The sequence below is a fragment of the Xiphias gladius genome, chromosome 2 (genome assembly GCF_016859285.1).
Source record: "Xiphias gladius isolate SHS-SW01 ecotype Sanya breed wild chromosome 2, ASM1685928v1, whole genome shotgun sequence".
Taxonomy (NCBI): domain Eukaryota; kingdom Metazoa; phylum Chordata; class Actinopteri; order Istiophoriformes; family Xiphiidae; genus Xiphias; species Xiphias gladius.
In genome coordinates this window covers 1,296,727-1,315,185 of record NC_053401.1, presented here as the reverse complement: position 1 = coordinate 1,315,185, position 18,459 = coordinate 1,296,727, and the positions used below count along the sequence as shown (strand labels likewise).

The following is an 18,459-nucleotide window of genomic DNA, read 5'->3' as shown; positions in this document are numbered from 1 at the left end:
AGTCCATCAGATAATAATCCAAGCAACAGGGTTGTGACCTTCGCGGTGAGAACGTCTGTTGGGACCACGTTTTCTATTCCATCGGTTCGTTTAAAAAAAATTCCCCCTTTGTTTTCAGCAGGTTCGGTTGAATGATCCGTCCCAAGGGTCCGGATGAGTCCAGATGAGCGAGGTGCTGGAGACCTCAGATACAACAGGGGACCTGTTTTACTGTGCAACAAATTATAGCCTTGTTGATCCAATGGAGACTGGTCGGCTGCGTTTGCGAAACATGGGGGTTGAGAGCTAAAAATATGGATCCACCGAGACAGAAAATTACTCCGCCGACATTTCTGATTCAGTGCTTTTATAAAAATATTAGAGTCCGACTGATTCACGAGCAGGCCGATATTACCAGCTGATATCCGCTAATCGCAGTTATATCCGTATCTGTCTTGTCTATGGAAGCAAAATAAGGCCAAAATTTGAATTTCATAATGAACCAAACTCTTAACGTTCAGCTTTAAAGGCCAACGAAGGCATGGAACTGAAATATTTACCATGAAAGCCATCTATCTGAATTTTGTGTGGATTGTATTATTTTTTTTAATTTGTAATTTTAAAAACTCAATATTCACAAATTCAGCTGTGAACTTTTCTCTTTTTGGATCACGTCGCTGAAGGAAAATCGAATCTATTCCATTTGGGCTAATTGATTGCTTATGACTAAATATGTCACCACCTGGTCCATTTAGCAGCTGCTCTGAAACCTCCGATATCACATGATCTTCATCGGCAGACGAAGTTTGTCCAGTTGTCATGGAATTGTAGATGTTCACATTTCTCTGTCAAACTTTGAATGTTTGGTCTTTTATTTTGGTATCTAAATTTCATCAATCCAATTTAAGTGACTTTTTTTTTTTTTACTTTAATTGCTACTATGTAATTTTTACAGTTTTTACGACATGATCTGAATTAAAAAGTTTTTTTTTTTAATTTTAAAATCTGCAGAACTTTAGGTCACCAACTAGACAATTTTAAAGGAAGTTCAAACCATGTAAATATAGATAGTTTTCAGAGTTTTCTATTTCAGCATTAAAGAATGAACGAATACCCGAATATGAAATTTAATCAAGATTTCAATTCCATTTTAACAGATTAAAAGATTCCCACCAATTTTGGCCTTTTATTGCTTCCATACATGGCTTACATGCAGAACTTCAGTGTTTAACTGGCTAAAGTTTTATTGATCCTGTTTTTGTTCCTTACGTCTTCTGATTTGGTTGTTTGTTTTGTGTTTTGTGTATCATTTTTTGTTAATTCCACTGAGCTTTGCTGTTCAGGTTTTGCCATTACCGTGATTCTTTGATAAGACGGTGCCTCAGGACATGTTGTCACAGCACCTAATTTTAAAAAAGAACCTAAAATCATCTCATATAGCGTTTGCCCCTTTTTGTCTGTACAGTCTGTCGGCCTCAAAAGTCAGTAGCTCGAAAACATCAAAATGTTATCTTTTTTTTAAAACTATCGCCAGTGAGGATTTTCTCGTGTGTCTTAAATTTGAATCCTGTTTTTGTGTCTCTAGCCTAAAAAAATACACGATTTGGAAACCTCGCGTCCGGGCTGTGGCGGGAACATGTGATGGATATTTGTCATTATTTTTGAAACATTTAGAGCCTAAAATGAAGAGAATTAGAATAATTGTTGGCTGCAGCCCAGTGTGGACCATTCGTATGGATCCGGTTCTCAGTGAGACTACGGTGCCTGGATGACCGGTCTAGTACGTGGCTGTGGATTTGTTATGGTCGACCATTTTTTACTGTCAAAGACGGAAGCGATGCTTCAGTTTCAGCCGGGCAAATCAAACAACATGGAGGCTTCCACAACATGGTGGTTTTTCTGTTCTCGTCTCTACAGTTTCAGCCTGCGTCCTTTCACTCCCCTGGCAGACGATACAGAAAAGTCTGGAAGGTTGCTATAGAAACTGCATCCACCGAAGCGACGCAGGGCCTCTTTTCGCCCGCACGGGGGCGCTCTAGGCTTGGAAGAGGCCGCACCTGATTTCATAACGCTGTCACAGACGGGCAACTGTGGAGGCTTCGACCTCCTGCAGCCTGCGAATTTGAACGTGCGTGTCAACCACAGGCCGCGTTCGCCCCGATTCCCGTCTTGCGGGCTGCGCGTACGGAAGCCTGTTTCACCGAATAGAGGTTAAACGGAAGCCCGGTACCTACGTCGTTTGATTTCAGGATAATCGATTCTCCCGGACTGCTGCACATCCTCTGATCCACCACTGAGCTCCATCCAGCCAGAATGGAAAATGCATGAGGGTGAAATGACAGGTGTGTGTGTGTGTGTGTGTGTGTGTGTGGTGGACCATAATTACAACAGGCACCACGTGCCTCCTGCATCAGTCTGTAAATTTAGATTAAATTGGTCCTGCGCTGTGTCTCTGCTGCAGATAGACATAAAAGCAAATGTAAACTTTAAACCTGCATCATAAGGGCAATAAATTACATGTTGTACTAAGAGAGACAATAGAAATCATAAAGTGCTACAATTGGCTATAGGCTGATCATTTCTAAGCTTTTTTTTTTTCTTCCCCTCCCCAACTCAAGACGCGCGTAATGGAAGACTGATTCGGGGGGATCAATGGGAGTTCTCTCATAATCCGTCCACCGTGGTGGGTTAAATGATTCCCGGTGATGGCAGAAATAAGAAGCTCGCCGGTCTAAACTCAAACCAGAGCGCGGGGGGTTGGGAATGGCACTGAGAGGTTCCCTCTGCGCGGCACTGACGCCTAATCCCGGATCCGAATCACACGTCGGTCAGCTTCCCGGTGTAGGCTTTGTGCGGGCTGCAGTTGGTGTATTTGATGGAGTCCGCGTCCTCGCTGTCCAGGTAGTCGGACTTGGACAGGGACGGCTTGCTGTCGCTCTTCTTGAACTCTCCGAACTGCGGCTGCTGCTGGCCGCAGGTCACGTGCGTGTACTGGAGCTGCTCCTCGTGCTCCGTCTCCCGGTGGTAGAAGTAGTTGAAGTTGGAGACGATGACCGGCACCGGCAGCGCGATGGTGAGCACGCCGGCGATGGCGCACAGGGAGCCCACGATCTTCCCCCCGATGGTGACCGGACACATGTCGCCGTAGCCCACCGTTGTCATGGACACCACCGCCCACCAGAAGGCGTCCGGGATGCTGCTGAAACCCGAGTGCGGGTCGTCGGTCTCCGCGAAGTACACCGCGCTGGAGAAGAGGATGACCCCGATGAAGAGGAAGAAGATGAGCAGTCCCAGCTCCCTCATGCTGGCCTGCAGGGTCTTCCCGAGGATCTGGAGCCCCTTGGAGTGTCTGGACAGTTTGAAGATCCGGAAGACCCGGACCAGGCGGATGACCCTGAGGATGGCCAGCGACATGGCCTGCTGGCCGTTCCCCTGGTGCTCCGCTAGCTCCAGCCCCAGCGTGATGAAGTAGGGCATGATGGCCACGATGTCGATGGTGTTCATGATGTTCTTGAAGAACGCGGGCTTGCTCGGGCAGGCGAGGAACCGCACGAGCAGCTCGAAGGAGAACCAGATGATGCAGAGCGTCTCCACGATGAAGAAGGGGTCCGTGAAGGGGTTCGGCTTCTTGGCGGGCGCGGTGCCGTTCACCACCAGCTGCTCGTCGAACGTCCTGGCTTCCTCCCGGAACTCGGGCAAAGTCTCCAAGCAGAAAATCACGATGGAGATGAGGATAACCAGCACGGAGACTATCGCGATCCCCCTGGCGGGTCCGGAGCTCTCCGGGTACTCGAACAGGAGCCAGACCTGCCGCTGGAACTCGTTGTCGGGCAGCGGCCGCTCTTCCTCCTTAATAAACCCCTCGTCCTCCTTAAAATTCTCAATCACCTCCTCCCCGAGTTCGTAAAATTTAATCTCCTCCATGAAAATGTCCACCGGCACGTTGACGGGTCTCCGGAGCCGGCCCCCGGACTGGTAGTAGTAGAGGATGGCATCGAAGCTGGGTCGGTTCCTGTCGAAGAAGTACTCGTTCCTCAGCGGGTCGAAGAAGCGCATCCTCTTGCGCGGGTCCCCCAGCAGGGTGCGGGGGAACTGGGCGAGCGTCTTCAGCTGCGTCTCGAAGCGCAGCCCGGAGATGTTGATGACCACCCGCTCGCAGCACTCCTGGTTCTCGGCTCTCTCCGGGTCGTACACATCCTGGGCTGACAGCGCGGCCAGTGCCACAGTCTCGTCCAGGTTCTCTCCGGGCACCACTGTCATCTTTCCCCCCCAGACAAGGGCGACGCTTCCCGCACCTCGGTCCTCTCAGTTCCCCCCTCCGACACCTCCGCGCGTCTTTGGAAACCGGCTGAGCGTCTCCGCGGGGCTTTCTCTTTCTTTTCCGCGTGTCGGCGTCACGTCTGCGGGTGGGCTGGTTCCGCTGGCATTTTTGTGCCCCCCCCCCACCCCCCCTTTCACGCTCACCTTTCCCGTCCGCGCGCTGCCGTAGTCTGGACTCTCGGCCGTGCTGTCACATTCACTGCATTTTAAGCAGGCTTCGCCCTCCCCGGGCTGACGTGTGTGTGTGCACGCTGTCTCTCACTGAGGGGGGGAAATAAAAACACACACGCACGCACATATGCTCGAGATGAACCCGATCCAGATATTTAGCAACGAGCATGCACGAGACATATCAGACCCCTTCCACGAGAGGACTGAGCATTCTGGAGACTTTGCGTGCACGGAAAGTGTCGTGCGTAATGAACCTGTTGTCTCCAGCGTGGCGCGGGCTCAAGGTTATCGCACGAGTTGTTGTTTGCGGTGAGACGCGATGTGATATTTGCAAACCTGAGCATGCAGTAATGCGCGGGAGACAGTTTAACGGCGCGAATGCTCGTTTGGCCCCGTGGAAAGTGCGAGAAATGCCGGACACACAATGTGCGATTCTCGTGCAAAAATCCTCCTTTTTGTTCTTTTGTTGTTGTCTCTTTTAAAATTGGTGGTTTGATCCTAAATGAATACCTGTGGCTCAGGGCTCCGTCTTCCTCCGGCCACCCATCCTGTCGTCCATCCGCGACGCACGCACACACACAAACACACACACACACACAAAAAAGGGGGAGCGAGACAAACAGGGTCTCTGCAATGTCACGCCGCAGCCGCTTCAAGACCAAACCCCGCTGACGTTGCCACAACAGCCCCGAACGCCGCCGAGCTGCTCCACAAGTTGTGCACGACTCGCAGGACCCGTCATGCCTCCGCGGCGTCTGCTGCAGGCGTGTTGCACCGCGCGCGAGGAGCGAGAAACAATGACGAGATCTATTTCTCCCTCCGGCTTTTCTATAAAACATAAATAGTTTCGAAGCAACGTGTCTCCGAGTGGAATTTAAACGCCGCTGCGCCGTGCAACAAGTAAAGAGGGGAAAAAAAAGAGAAAGAAAGAAAGAAAGAAAGAGCGGGATGATGGAAATAAGGGAGAGTTTCTGGGCTGCAGCTCAAAGCAGTGACGTGTTTTCCTAAAATAGCTGGATTTCTCCCAGGGCCGCAGGAAAAGTTTCTTTTCCCATGGAATGGCCCCAGGGAGCTGCGGGGGGAAAAATGACACAAGCGGGAGAAAACAGATCTGCGTCTTCCAGCCTGCGCGGGGACGCGGGGACAGTGTGTGACAGTCATTCAGAAAATATAAGTGCAAGGGGCCACGATAAACGGGCCCCGGAACCTTCACCGGAACCGAGAAAAACACGAGCACCGACCGGAATGTCAACCAGCATCTGTCACCCGGAAAGCTCCACTCGAGGGGGGCGGTTCGTGGAGCTGCGGCCAACGGGACCGTCCCTTTCTGTAGGCTCTTAAAGGTTGGGGCAAAACCTCAGCTAAATCCCCGTGGAGCTTTACAAGCCACTCTCCTCGCCTGCCCTTGTAAAGTGACGTTTCTTCCTTGTAAATGCTTTGCAAAACCAGAAAAACAACAAAAAAACCAAAAACAAATGGGAAGTAATGTAATTAAACATGAACACTCACTGATCCCAGAAAGCCCCCCCCCCTCCCGAGGCTCTGGTTGTTTCAACGTTACTTTAACGTCACATGTGACTTTATTAAACATAACCAGACCAACCAGGCGTCACCGGCCTTTCACGGGAAACGTGCTGGGGCAGCATCTAGCAGGGGAGGGAACCACTGCGCTGACCGAATCCTTTCGCCCCCCCTGGGTTTAAAACTGCACAGCCCGCACGAGGCAGCTCCAGTGTCGTTCTGGCAGACGGGAGGTGACATGTTGATGCTATGAGTCTACACTGTTTACAAGCAGATTTCTGAGGCACGGAGGCTTTTACTCTGCCTCGTGCCAACGGAAGGCGTAACACGAGGCAGAACATAAACACTGGATAAATGCTTTAGAAAAGACTGAAACGCAGCTGTGTTTACTGACGTGTCACCGGCTCTAGCTCAACGCAGCTGGAACGGTATAGAACACGTAGAACAAACACCGAGGGTCAATGAAAACACTTACAAGTACATGGCGGCGTGTTATAAGCTATGCATCCATGGACGCCAAGCAAGCGTCACCCCGACGTGTCGGCGTTTCACCGGTGTGAAATGAGTTCTGACAGTTTTCCTCCTCCAGAGTTTCAGAGCTTCTAACGCGTTTTTTCCATTGGTGAAAACAGACTAAGAAGAAGGCTCGTTTTCCTTTTTTGTCCAGGAACACACGGCCTGACACAACGTCTGGGGGAAAAACTGCCGCACAGAGACTGATTAAACCTCGGCCAGATTAACATATAAACCCTGTTTTCAATTCTCGATTCTACTGGTGACAGAAAACAGCTGCAGTCAGCCGAATTTCACGCAGACAGTGGAGCCGTGCAGCCTGTTGCATAGTTTCCCTCGTCAGATGCTGATGACACGAAGCGGCCTGGAGTTGAAAACCCTCCACTCGGCCCCCTCGCTCAGAGGGATCTCTATCCAATCAGACTTCACTCTAGAGGGCAGTGAAGGGACAGGGCCTTATTATTTTTTGATGCAACGTTTCCAGCATCATTTGAAAACATCTCTTATCCACGCCCTCCGTGTGTTCGGCTCATCATCATTCAGACCCCGATAGTCTGACTCATGCTGAAATCCTGCACTTCAGCTGCTTGCAGACGACCTCTGCAGTCTGGCACTGCCTCATTTCCTGTATCCTGTGAGCTCATTGCCTGAAAAACACACACACACACACACACCGGGCGGTAGTTTCATACTTCTCCTCCCGTCCACGTGTTGCTATCAGGCTTTTAAATGTCACTCTGGTTCTCTGGCGGATTCTCTGGCGGATTCTCTGGGGGATTCTCTGGCGGCTCGCCGTCCCTCTTTCTGCTCAGGTTTTTGTTCCCTGCTGGTCTGCAGGACGTCTGCGAGGCCTCGAGCACAGAAACGCGCCATGACATCCGCGAAGAGGTCTCCGCATACACCCGTATGTGGCAGCTGTAGCCCCAGTCAAGCCTTAGATGTGGCATCGGTCTGACACACGTCAGGCTCCAAAGGATCAGGAGTCAAAGGTGCAGGTTGGGAGTTTCTGTCCTGTTTCTCGGAAGTGAAACCTCATTTCAGTGTTGAAACCCACCGGGAGGAGACAGATACACGGATCTCCTGCGGATATACGGATGCAGTCTGTGCAGCCGTTTTCCCAAAGTGCAAAGATTTTGAAAACACATTTGTCATGTTTTCCTGCGACACATCAGACAGAATGACAGGACAAATTTTACCCACCTGCGAAATCTTCTGATGAAAGGCCTTGAACATTTCATTTCCCATTATTAGGATCTACATCTAGGGACCAGACACGTCCAGGTCAAGTCAACGTTCAAAACGATTGTCCTTATGCTATAAAGTCGTGCATTCACAGGTTCGTACGCTTCGAACCATTTTCCCTCTGGGAGAACAAGGTGAATCAGCAGCCCCTGTTTTTAAAAGTCTCCCTCGTGAAACTGTGCTCATTGGCCACGGTTGGTGGTGGATGGACACTCACGCTCAGTCGTTTGCACGTACAAAGCAGCGTCTTCTCCGCCGGTGTCTCGTTGAACAGAGGCTCAGAAAATTTTTTAAAAACGAGTCCTGTCAACAAAGTTTTCCCATGGCATCTTTATGCTGGTGCACGTGAACCTTCGTCGGCTCACGCGGTCTGAGAACTCGAACCGGTACTGCAGCCCATCGCACACGGCCTGGTCCTCGGGTTGTTTTTGGACAGTGGTGCTTGCTGGTTACAAGTGGTTCACTGGGAGCTGACCTGCGAGCACCATTGGTATTTACAGAGTCTAACTGACTGACCCTTTACCCGTGACCGTTACACTCTATCATGCACTTTAAATACATACAGCGTATGGAGCATTTTTCCCACGCTTTACAGCTTTTCGCTGTCGTAGTAATTGATGTTGGTGAATGTGATTTTTTTTTTTTTTGAAGCGTACAGTTCTGGACCTCTGACATGATAAATGTCTGAACTCCTCTGAGCACCAGAGTGAAAACATGTCACGTAAGCTTTGACGAAACCCAGCAGCATGTCGACTGTTTATCTGAGAAAATTTGGTCAGAATGAGCAATTTCAACTTTTCAGTCACAGTATAAGCTGGACACGTGGGAGACGTGTTTCATTCTTCATGTGTGTCACTCAGTTGGTCACCATCCGAGCTGAAATCGGAAGCCAGCGCACAGGTGTGAATTCAGAGACCAGCTGGTGAACATAGCGGAGCATTTAGCAGCTAAAGAGCCAGACGTTTCCCTCAGGAGCTGGTGGAGACCAAAACCAGAGCTAAAAGAGAGGGAGTACTGGACTTGGATTCATCAGGTGGACTCAGGCACCAGGTCCAGATGAAGGATCATGTTGCTCTATGATGTGGAAATAAGCAGCTGTTTGATCACAAGTTAACTTTGGCCTAAAATCAAATCATGCAACTCAGAAATATATAAATGTTCTGCTTTTTAAAAGAGGATTTTTTTGTTGAGAGTAAAGTTTTAAAGTTAAAAAGTAAAGTGTAAAAAAAAAAAAAACTTTTATTTTGAGAAAACTTAAATGCAAATTAATAACATCTCTTCACAAATTGGTTTGTGTTTTTGTGACAAATCGCTTTTAAGACTTCTGTGTTTGGATGTGTTGAGGCTGAACTCATACGTGCACTCTAAACCTGCTTTAAATTAGCATGTCGTGTGGAATCAGGACGTGAGCATGAGATTACCTCTGGCACATAATGAACACACGACACAGTCTGATAATGTGGGACACATCCCAACAGTGCTGTCGGCCGAAATCTTACATTGAACTATAAATCGGTTTCTACACCAGAGACACTGACAGAAAAAAAAAAGAGAAAGTAATATGGAAAACCACCAGAACTCACAATGTCTGGCTTTAGACAAAAAAGGTGTTACGGTTTGAAGGATGACAGTTTGCCTCTGTCTTCAGCTCCACCAGGACTCAAGTCTGTGGAGTCACTCAGTCTGGACGTATCGAAGCCTCCAGCGGCCCCGGTTTAATTTAACCCCGGTTTGTCTCCCTGTACTAGCTGCTGGGCGTCTGCAGACCCGTCCGGGACCACGGACTCGCCTCCTCTCTGCAGCTCTGTCGGCAGCCTCAGGTCGTTAACGTCACATGTCCCGTGTGATTAAACGAATGCAGCTGGAGGAATGGAGCGCGGTTGATGTGACAGCTGACAGCGTGGATGACAGCGAGCACTGCAAGTGAGCTGAGAGACGGCGGGTTATTTTTCACAAGCACCTTCAGACAGCGAGAGCCGGGGAAAAGAACAAGAAAGGGGGAGACGCGTGCATCCGACAGGTGTGCTGCAACACGACTCCGCAGCGGGTTCATTCACCGTACGAAGTGAGAGTAACTAAGACGAGAGCTGTTTTCTAGGCTTTTGGGGCAGTCCAAATTCAGCCTTGAGCCAGTAGAAGCAACAGCCAATAGTCCAAGCTGCATCTTTTCAAGTCGTGCCCCAAATGAAGTGAAGTCCTAAAACAAGATCGAGACTCAAACGAGATTCAAGGCAAGTTTCAAGGCGCGAGGCGAAGCAGTTTTATTCGTATCAGCACATTTAATTACAGGTGAACTCAATGTGCTTGAGGCGTATGGTCACATATGTAGAGCTGAAGTGAAGTGTTTAAATAGAGGCCTGGGTCAAAGGTCCTCAGAAGGGGGGCCGCACAGTCTGAAAAGCGAGATAATGCTTTGGAATTAAAGCCATATGTTGGTGACGTTTTTCAGGAAGACAACGGCCCTGTGTAAGACTCAGTGGTCAAGGCCGGTTCTCAGAGCGGTTCACTGGCTTCACACCCTCTCACCCTGCAGACCTGCAGGTGCTCGACTTGACGCTGTTCTTCTTTGTAATAAACCTTTATATGCAATCGAGACGGTGTCAGCGGAGTCTCCTTCATCCTCTTCACGGCATCGTCACCGTCTAGTAAACTACATGCTTTACATCAAAGTGCAAAGAGTGACATGAGATTATAATAGAACACGAGATTACAAGTCGACTGAAACTAGTCCAGAGTCAAGTCTCGAGTCCTCGGGACCAAGTTCCAGAGAAGTCACCTAAGTCTTCTAAGTCTCCGAGTGCTGAATATATAAAATGACATGTCACTTGACCAGACTTGACCTTGTCCTTCCAAAGCTGCCATTTAATGCAGATGGACAACGACTAAGAATGAGTTATCAGCGACGTGTCCACATTGAACGCCGCCCGTTGCGGTCTAATTAATTTGTTATTCTTTGGTTCACCAGCTGGTGTCTGTTTTTATTGTTGGAAGACAAAATTGGGGCGAACGTGCAGCCCCTGGAAAGAGGAGTGTTTAAACTCAGACTCCTTATCAAGTGTTTCTATCAAAAGCTTTTCACGTGTTAGGACAAAAAGACACAAGGCGGCTTTGACGACGAGCAGCAACGGCGGCTGCGGTAACGACAGACGTAACTGTCCCAGTGCTTTAGCATTTTTCCTGCGTTCTGTGGGCTCCTGTGCTGTTCCAGTACAAGACTCTAAGCTGCGCCAGCTGTTTTCTCAGCCCGCTCTGAAGGCTACAAGGCCACGAGCGAGGAAGCATCTTACACCGAGCAAAGGACGAAGTTAAGGTGCATCAAGCACGACTTTAAAAAGCGTTGCTCCTGTCAAGCATTGACAAAGAGCTGAAAACTTAAATAGTGACGTCCCTCACCTCTGCACGTCCCCACATTTTCTACATTATTGCGTCACTGGTGCAGCATCTTTTACTTTCTTGTTAAGAAAGGTGCTACAAAAGTAAAGATAATTTTCATCATTATTAATATTTTTACCTGTATTAGCTCCCAACTAGCTGCGTAAGAATCTGACTTGTACAAAACTGGGTCATTTTTCTCTCTCCAGTGGATCTTCGCGATGCCGCCAGACCAGTAAATCTGTAGCCGCAACAACTCGGAACAGCCCCTCAAAGGGACGAGCCAAAAGCTGCGTGACCTCGGTGTCCTCTGAAGGCCTGAGACAAAGACTGACTGACTGACTGAACACCCAGGGTCGTGTTGGTTTCCGCTCCTGACTGGGAAATGAGCAGAAACTGGGTTAATGTTTCGGGGAGCTGACGGGAAACTCTGGGGAATCCACAGGGAGACTTCTCAGTCAGATCTCACAAGGACGACTGAAAGGCTGAAATACGCAGAACCTGTGCTAAGTATCTCATCTGGTGTCATATTTTTGAAGGTGATCTTATGATGAAAGCCCTGCTGCGCGTCACTGCCGACATGCTTTGTGTGAAGTAGGAGCTTCGGCGGCAGTTTAGAGGCCTTCGTATCTGTGCGGAGAATAATTGGTTCTGTGCATCAGGAGGATTTCAGTGTTATCTCAGAGGGAGGGGAAAAGAGTCTCTGCCTGACATTAATCTTTCATTGAAGTCACTGACACGTCCGGGGTTCGTTAAAGACCTTTGACGCCTCGTTGTTATAATTATTAACTGCACTACAACAACAACACTGCGGCGGCTAAACAAAAAGAGCTTCCACGTATGAGCTGCAGAAGCACAGGCGGAAGGAAAATAAAATGGATTCTGTGTTATAAAGTATGTAAACATGTGGGTAGGATTCATACTTCGCAAAATGATGGAGTCATAAAATATTGGCAGTGAGGTTCAGTTAAGTTTCACATAATGCAATTCAGGAACCTACAAGACTAGAATTTGTTGCATCATAATCAAATCCGTACATCCCCGGTAGATATCGGGTATGTGCGGGAAAATATAGGTGTTTAAATATATACGCAGGTAAATACTTCATATTTACTTTCATGGTTACTTAAGTAGAAAAATACAAGCAAATATATGTAAGTAAGTAAATATAAAGCAATGCAAAGGAAAGATTATATATATTTAGGTTATTACATTTATAAGTGAGTATAAGTAAATAAATATTTATCTCTTTAAGTAAATGTTTAAGCACATAACATATTTTGTAAGTAAATTTAAATATACGTTAGTAAGTCCAGTATATAAACGTTTGTAAGTAAATGATTAAGTATATAAATGTAAACAGTAGGTGATTAAATATATAAAGTGTGTAAATATGTAAGTAGGTAAAAGTAGGCTACTAATGAGAATATATACGATCTAGTGAGGATGCATATGTGGTATGAGCCTTAAAGCTCTCTGAATAAATAAGGTCACAGAGCCCTTCAGATTAAAAGCCCTCAGTAATATGTGGAAAGCTGTGTGACCGATGAAGGTTGTTTGATGGTTTCTCGGAATTTGCCGGTATCCAGTGTAATTCAGTCGACTACAAAGAACGGAAAACAGAAAGTGCTGCCATCCTACTCTACAGCTCAGCGACAGACGGAAACGTTGATCCTCCGGTAGGAATCCAGGTGTGTGATAACAACCTGATACTCGTCTGTTTCTTTACTCTGGGTCAAGGTGACTGCCCCGCTAATGTGAGTGAGTCGGAGGCCGCGGAGCTGCGGGGGACGCTACTGTCTTCAGACATCGCTGATGTCAGGGGATACTTTAGGAGATTAAACGGTCCACTACCAGTGTCTGAGCGCGCAAAGTGATGAGTTCATTTCCTGCTGCGTCCGCTCCCCCACAACAAGCCAGAGCAGGCTGCACTTGGTTAATGGTGATGGACTTTAAATGTCGACCGTCCTACTGTACGACCTGGCTGGCAGCAGAGCAGACTACCAGTAAAATGTCACTTTACAGCAAAAATAAGCAGCTATATATATATATCTAGATATATCTAGATATATATATGCGCATATTTTTAAATAGAGGCAACGCAGCTCGAATCACATTGACTCCCGAAAAAGTTAATTGATGAGCTGGTTCTGTTTGAGTGCAAATATTTGCCAGAAGTAAAATATAACGCTCTGATCCAATAGTTCTCCAGCAGCCGGATAGTAGCAGGATGCAGAGTTTAGGATTTCAACTCCACCCTGATAAACTTCACCAGCCGCAAAACTTTATGATATTATGAAGCTTCAAAAAGCTGCAGCCGGACTGTCGCCGTACAACCCAGCATGAGTGATTAATTTATTGACGTGCCAAAACGTCTGCTGTTTCCAGCTCCTCAAATATTTGCTGCTTTCCTTCGTCTTACATGATAGTAAACTGAGTCGCTGGTCAGACAAAAAAAGACATCTGAAGACGTCCCATTGGGCTCCGAACACAAGGACATGGACATTTTTCACTATTTTCACAGATGTAATCGATGAATCTAGAAATGAATCGAGATAATCTATAACTAAACTATCAATATTTGTGGCCCTGAAAAGAGGCAAGAAGGTGCAGACGTGTTGATTCTCAGTGAGTTCAGCACTAAGAGCAACATCTTCTCATGACATGGAGTCATTTCATGTAATGATAAGTTTAAAAAGACCATTTAATACAGGTTCAAATTTTGCCGATTCATTTTCAGCTTCAAATTTGAAGCGTTAGCTTTTGCATTAGCCAAGACCACCAATCTGTGGATTCTGAGTTTCATGATCTCAAAATAACAGGACTCGTTTTGCTTTTTACAACACTGCCTTGTGTTTTCACGAGAAAATGAAACCGTGATTGGAAGAAAACAACCTTATTATCCCGAGGTGATTAACTTGTGACCTTGAGATCCGACAGCCTGACCCCTTCGGTCCGGTTAATTGTCGTATTAACTCCTGGTTTTTAGGGTAGATTCATTGTGTTTCCGACATTCATACTTTGATCCGTCAGAATCTGGGTTCAGAAATAAGAAGAACTGTGACTACGACCACACTCTGCTTCCATATTACTACAATTTAATGGGTTTTTTTCTTTAAAATGTCCTTATTTCTAAAGATTTATAGGACGCAGACAAAATGACTCAATAATGAGACAAAGCAACTTGTTTTTCCGTCAGTGCTTCCCTGTGTTTGGTGCAAACGGGCCCGTTAGCAGGTCTGTGGGGACAAAACCTTCGGCTTTGCTTGAAATAATCAGTTTACTTGAATCAGCAGCAGTTTCACACAAAATTGTCTTCATCTGTTCAGGGCCCCCCTCCCTCGCAGACATGAAGCCGTGACCTCTCCCCGGACTCTATTAGCGTGGTGGATGAAACTGCCAGACTATCACACACAGAGCTCTGAATAACCCCCCTCCCCACCGACACCAACAAAAGTACATCCAGAGAATAACGAGGGGCGCATTAGACCTCGTGGGGAGAGGAACATAATGGCACAGTCGATGCAGGATCCATCAAATCAGGTCGGGGTGTGTGATTTACGCTCATCGCTCTCCGATCGTAGCCGCCCCTGTTTTCAGAGGGCGGTCCCATCAGCACCACTGATAACCAACGATGACTTCGGTTCTTTTTCCAGCCACCGTCGAGCTGTTCCTCATGCGAGGAACTCGGAGCATGAAGGGTCAGCTGGGTTTTATGGGCAGAGATTAAGCGAAGTAGTTTAGTGTCACATCCGTGATTTACAGCTGCGATAAAGACGGTTTTACAGTTTGTGAGGAAGTGAACTTTGGGAACTGAAAGGTCGCTTCAGGTCATCTCTGCACAAACTGCGCCTTTGTTGTTTTTCTATCAGCCTTTTCCAATATTCAGTTCCTGCTACAGTCTCGTCCTCTTCCCCGTAGCTTTATCTGCTCTTCTTTATCTTGTCCAAAAACAATACCCACATGTTCATCGGCGACCTTCCCGTGTCCCTTTCCTTAACATCGCTGCCTTCATCAAGCTGATGAACTAAACGGTCTCTCTCACCCAGATGTTAGCCAGCTTTATCCAGACATGACAGGACGTTTACAGAAAGAGCAACAAAGCTCCCCTGATATTTGGGGAGCTGGGAATTAACGACACGAAGGAAGAAGAGCGTTTAACTTCAACGTTGAAACGGATCAGCAGTTCAGTAACGATCCATGAGTCAGGGGGGTTTATCAGATGCAGTAGAGCTGTAACCATTTTATCTTTCATTGCAACCATCGCTAAGTAGAAATACAGCATTTACATTAGAAGGTGCAACTCTTGTGCCGACGCCGTGGTCCCATCGCAGTGAGCGAGGAGGCGGCGCTGTCGTCTGACTGGACGCCGCCTCACCAGCTGTTTCTCTCAAAGGTGCTTTTGTCAAATTGCATCATTTATCAGCCGGTCCTGCCGCTGTCTGACTGGTTCATGGGAGGAAAATGAGGGTCAAATGCTGAATGAAAAGCATTTTGCTGTTAATTCGTGACTTCATCCATGCAGATTAAAGATTTTTGGAGGGCGTCTGATGATTGTTGTGCCTGTACGAGTTGATTTTTTCCCTCCCTTTGAGTTGAATATAAGCATTTTACAGGACGACCTCCTCAGCAACTTAAAATTGTCTCATTCGCGGCGTTCTGTAGTGTTTTTTTTCAGCTGATGACCGTCGATTGATTCGCGTGTTATTTCGATCTTGCGCGGGCGACGCGTTTGATTTCTGTGGATGTGCTTGACCTCGTGCCGTTATCTGACAGCACTCAAACGTGGTGATTTTTATGTAAACACGACCGCGGCGCTTATTTAGACATTAAACCCACGTGTGAACTTGCCCACACAATTATGTAACAAGGTGCAGGCCTGAAAGGAGCTGAAGTTGTGACAGAAATATAGCTGGCAGCTAATATACCTATGATAACTGAGCGACCGTTTACTTTATATATAGGTATTTTCAGTTTCCAGTTTTAGGAAACTGTGGAAGGAATTTTTCACCAAAACATTAATAATCGATTGATCGAGAGAAGAACCAGCGGATGAAACAGTAATAAAAAAACGATCCTTAGCTGCAGCCCCGACTGAAAATTGGTCAATGTTCAAATTATAATTAAAAACAGAATAAAAATAACAGTCCCTGCAGTCGGACCAGACTCAGACCTGATTAAAGCGTGTCTCTGAGCCGCTTTTCACCCTCCGGACTGATCGGAACCGTCAGATCTGTTCTACGTGCGAGGGAAACATCCAGGTCTGGGACTCTTCCAGCCTTCGATATGAGCTCAGCCACGTTTAATCTTTTTTTTTTTTTTTTCTTCTTCTTCCTGGAAATCTCCCTCCTCTGTCTCAGTTACATGTTTATACATTTCACACACTTTGTGGTTCTGCGTCTGCAGCTCCCCTCTTCCTCCTCACATCGGCCGCTCTCTGTTTGTTCAGCCACAACAGACTCCCATCAGTAACTCTCACCCACAGCAGCACGCGGCCGACGCTAATGTGACTAATTTAGGGGTTTGTTGGTGGACGGGTGATCGGGGGAGGGGGTGGGGGCCGTGACTGATGGATCTGGATTCCTGCTCCTGTACTAAAGCAAACAATGAATGTCCTGAAAAGCCTGCTCTTATTTTTAGGGTCTGACTGAGTTTTATGTAACAGGTCACGGTAATAAGAATAGCTCCATCAATCACTGGGGCAGCACTGTCCAAACGCTCTGGGAACACTGGGACCAGAAAACAGCTCATTGTGCCAGAGAGGCTCGACCGGCCAAGACCACGTTTCCACTTCCACGCTCCAAAACCGCTTCAGAGAAGGATACCAGAGGAGAAAAGCCCAGTTACTGTACTGCAGAGCCGATTACAGCTCCCGGGACAACACTTTACCCTCGTTCAGCCTTGATGGGCAGAATGTAAACGTTCAATCAACAGTTTCAAACAGACTATAATGTATAATTAGAAGCGGATGTAAGGACAGTTTAGGTGTTTATTAACGTACAGTATTTGTACTGGAAGACACATTCAATATTACAGAATATTCGCTCATTCGCCCGCTGACTATCTGTTTACACCAGCCTCCGAGGATGGAGGAGTCCACAGGGGGAGGTGTAGTCGCTGACATTAATACGTGACTTCAGAGATCTGGATCTGCTTTCAACTACATAATCGTCTCATTTATAGAATATTTATACTCAGCCTATTGACGCTAAATAGCAGCCTTCAGTATCCCGGTGCCCAAATGTGCTCTCCAGCCCGTTTGACATGTTTTCAATGAATGGACCTAATCGTACCCTGGACTCGTGGATGGATTCGCGACCGGACCTGTTGGGACGTAGAGGTCATTCTCTTCTTATTCTCCGCCAGTAAAGGTTCCAGTACCATATCAGTGTTTACTGCACTTGCAGCCGCTGCTACCGGTAACTTTGTAAATTCACAACTTATATTTAATACATTATCAACTGTCTCTTTATTCTTGATCCTCTACTTCTTTATATCCTTCCTTCTTTCCCTTTTCATCCTTCTATTCTTTATCTTCTCTTCACTCCTTCAGCCCTTTCTCTCTCCACCTCCCCCCTCCTTCCCTTTTATTTGTCTTTCCTTTCCTTTTTTTCCTCCCGTGTTTTCCCGTGAAATCCCCTAGAAACTGGAGATACAAGGTTTACACCTGCTGACACCCCAAACTAAACTCTGTTCTTTCTCACAGCGAGGACTTTTACTTGGGATCCTTAAACAAATCCTACTGCTAGTGCTTGTTTATACGTGGGACTTTTATTTATGTAAATTATTGTTTTTCCATGAAGGGTTTCGCTGCTCTTATTTTGGAGGGGAGTTCTTCTTCCTGGCGGAGAGGCCGGTGGGTCGGTCTGGTCCTCAGAGTCTCTCTTGGCTCCCGGCTCTCTGATCAGACCACATTTCACAAACACAGAGAGTGCGTTGATTTTTGAACTGGACCTTGTCCCGCTCAGAGAAGCAAAGGTCCGTTTCAGTGTCACCTCCGCAGGGAGTTTCTGTCTCTGCAGGTCTCTCTTTGTTTCTGAGGGACAATGAGCTCAGGAGTCCGCCAGCCACCAGCTCCGGTGTGAGCCGCGCACATGATCGTCAGTTTTTTATTTACAACGAGAGAAACTTCCTCTCGCTGGTCGCCAGAGCTAAAAACCTTCTCGTCAGGCTCCTTCATCTATTCCTGAATTCGTCCACCATCATTTTATTTAACACGTATTTCGTTAAATGTTCTCATGTAAATAACGTCATTACATTTTTCTTGCAATGTGCAAGAAACGTCCGTGTTGTTGTGTCGTGTTATGTTATTGGTTTATTTTATTTGAGGCCAGATGTTTA

The 18,459-nt window shown here is 47.1% G+C and overlaps 1 protein-coding gene across 1 annotated transcript; it reads right to left on the bottom strand.

Moving 5' to 3' along the window:
- Nucleotides 1-2,412: 2,412 nt before the first annotated feature.
- Nucleotides 2,413-4,239, bottom strand: LOC120797210 (shaker-related potassium channel tsha2-like). The gene has a single exon (XM_040140654.1). It carries the CDS (start codon nucleotides 4,237-4,239, stop codon nucleotides 2,797-2,799), a length of 1,443 nt encoding a protein of 480 aa, XP_039996588.1. The 3' UTR covers nucleotides 2,413-2,796.
- Between the last annotated feature and the right edge of the window lie 14,220 nt (nucleotides 4,240-18,459).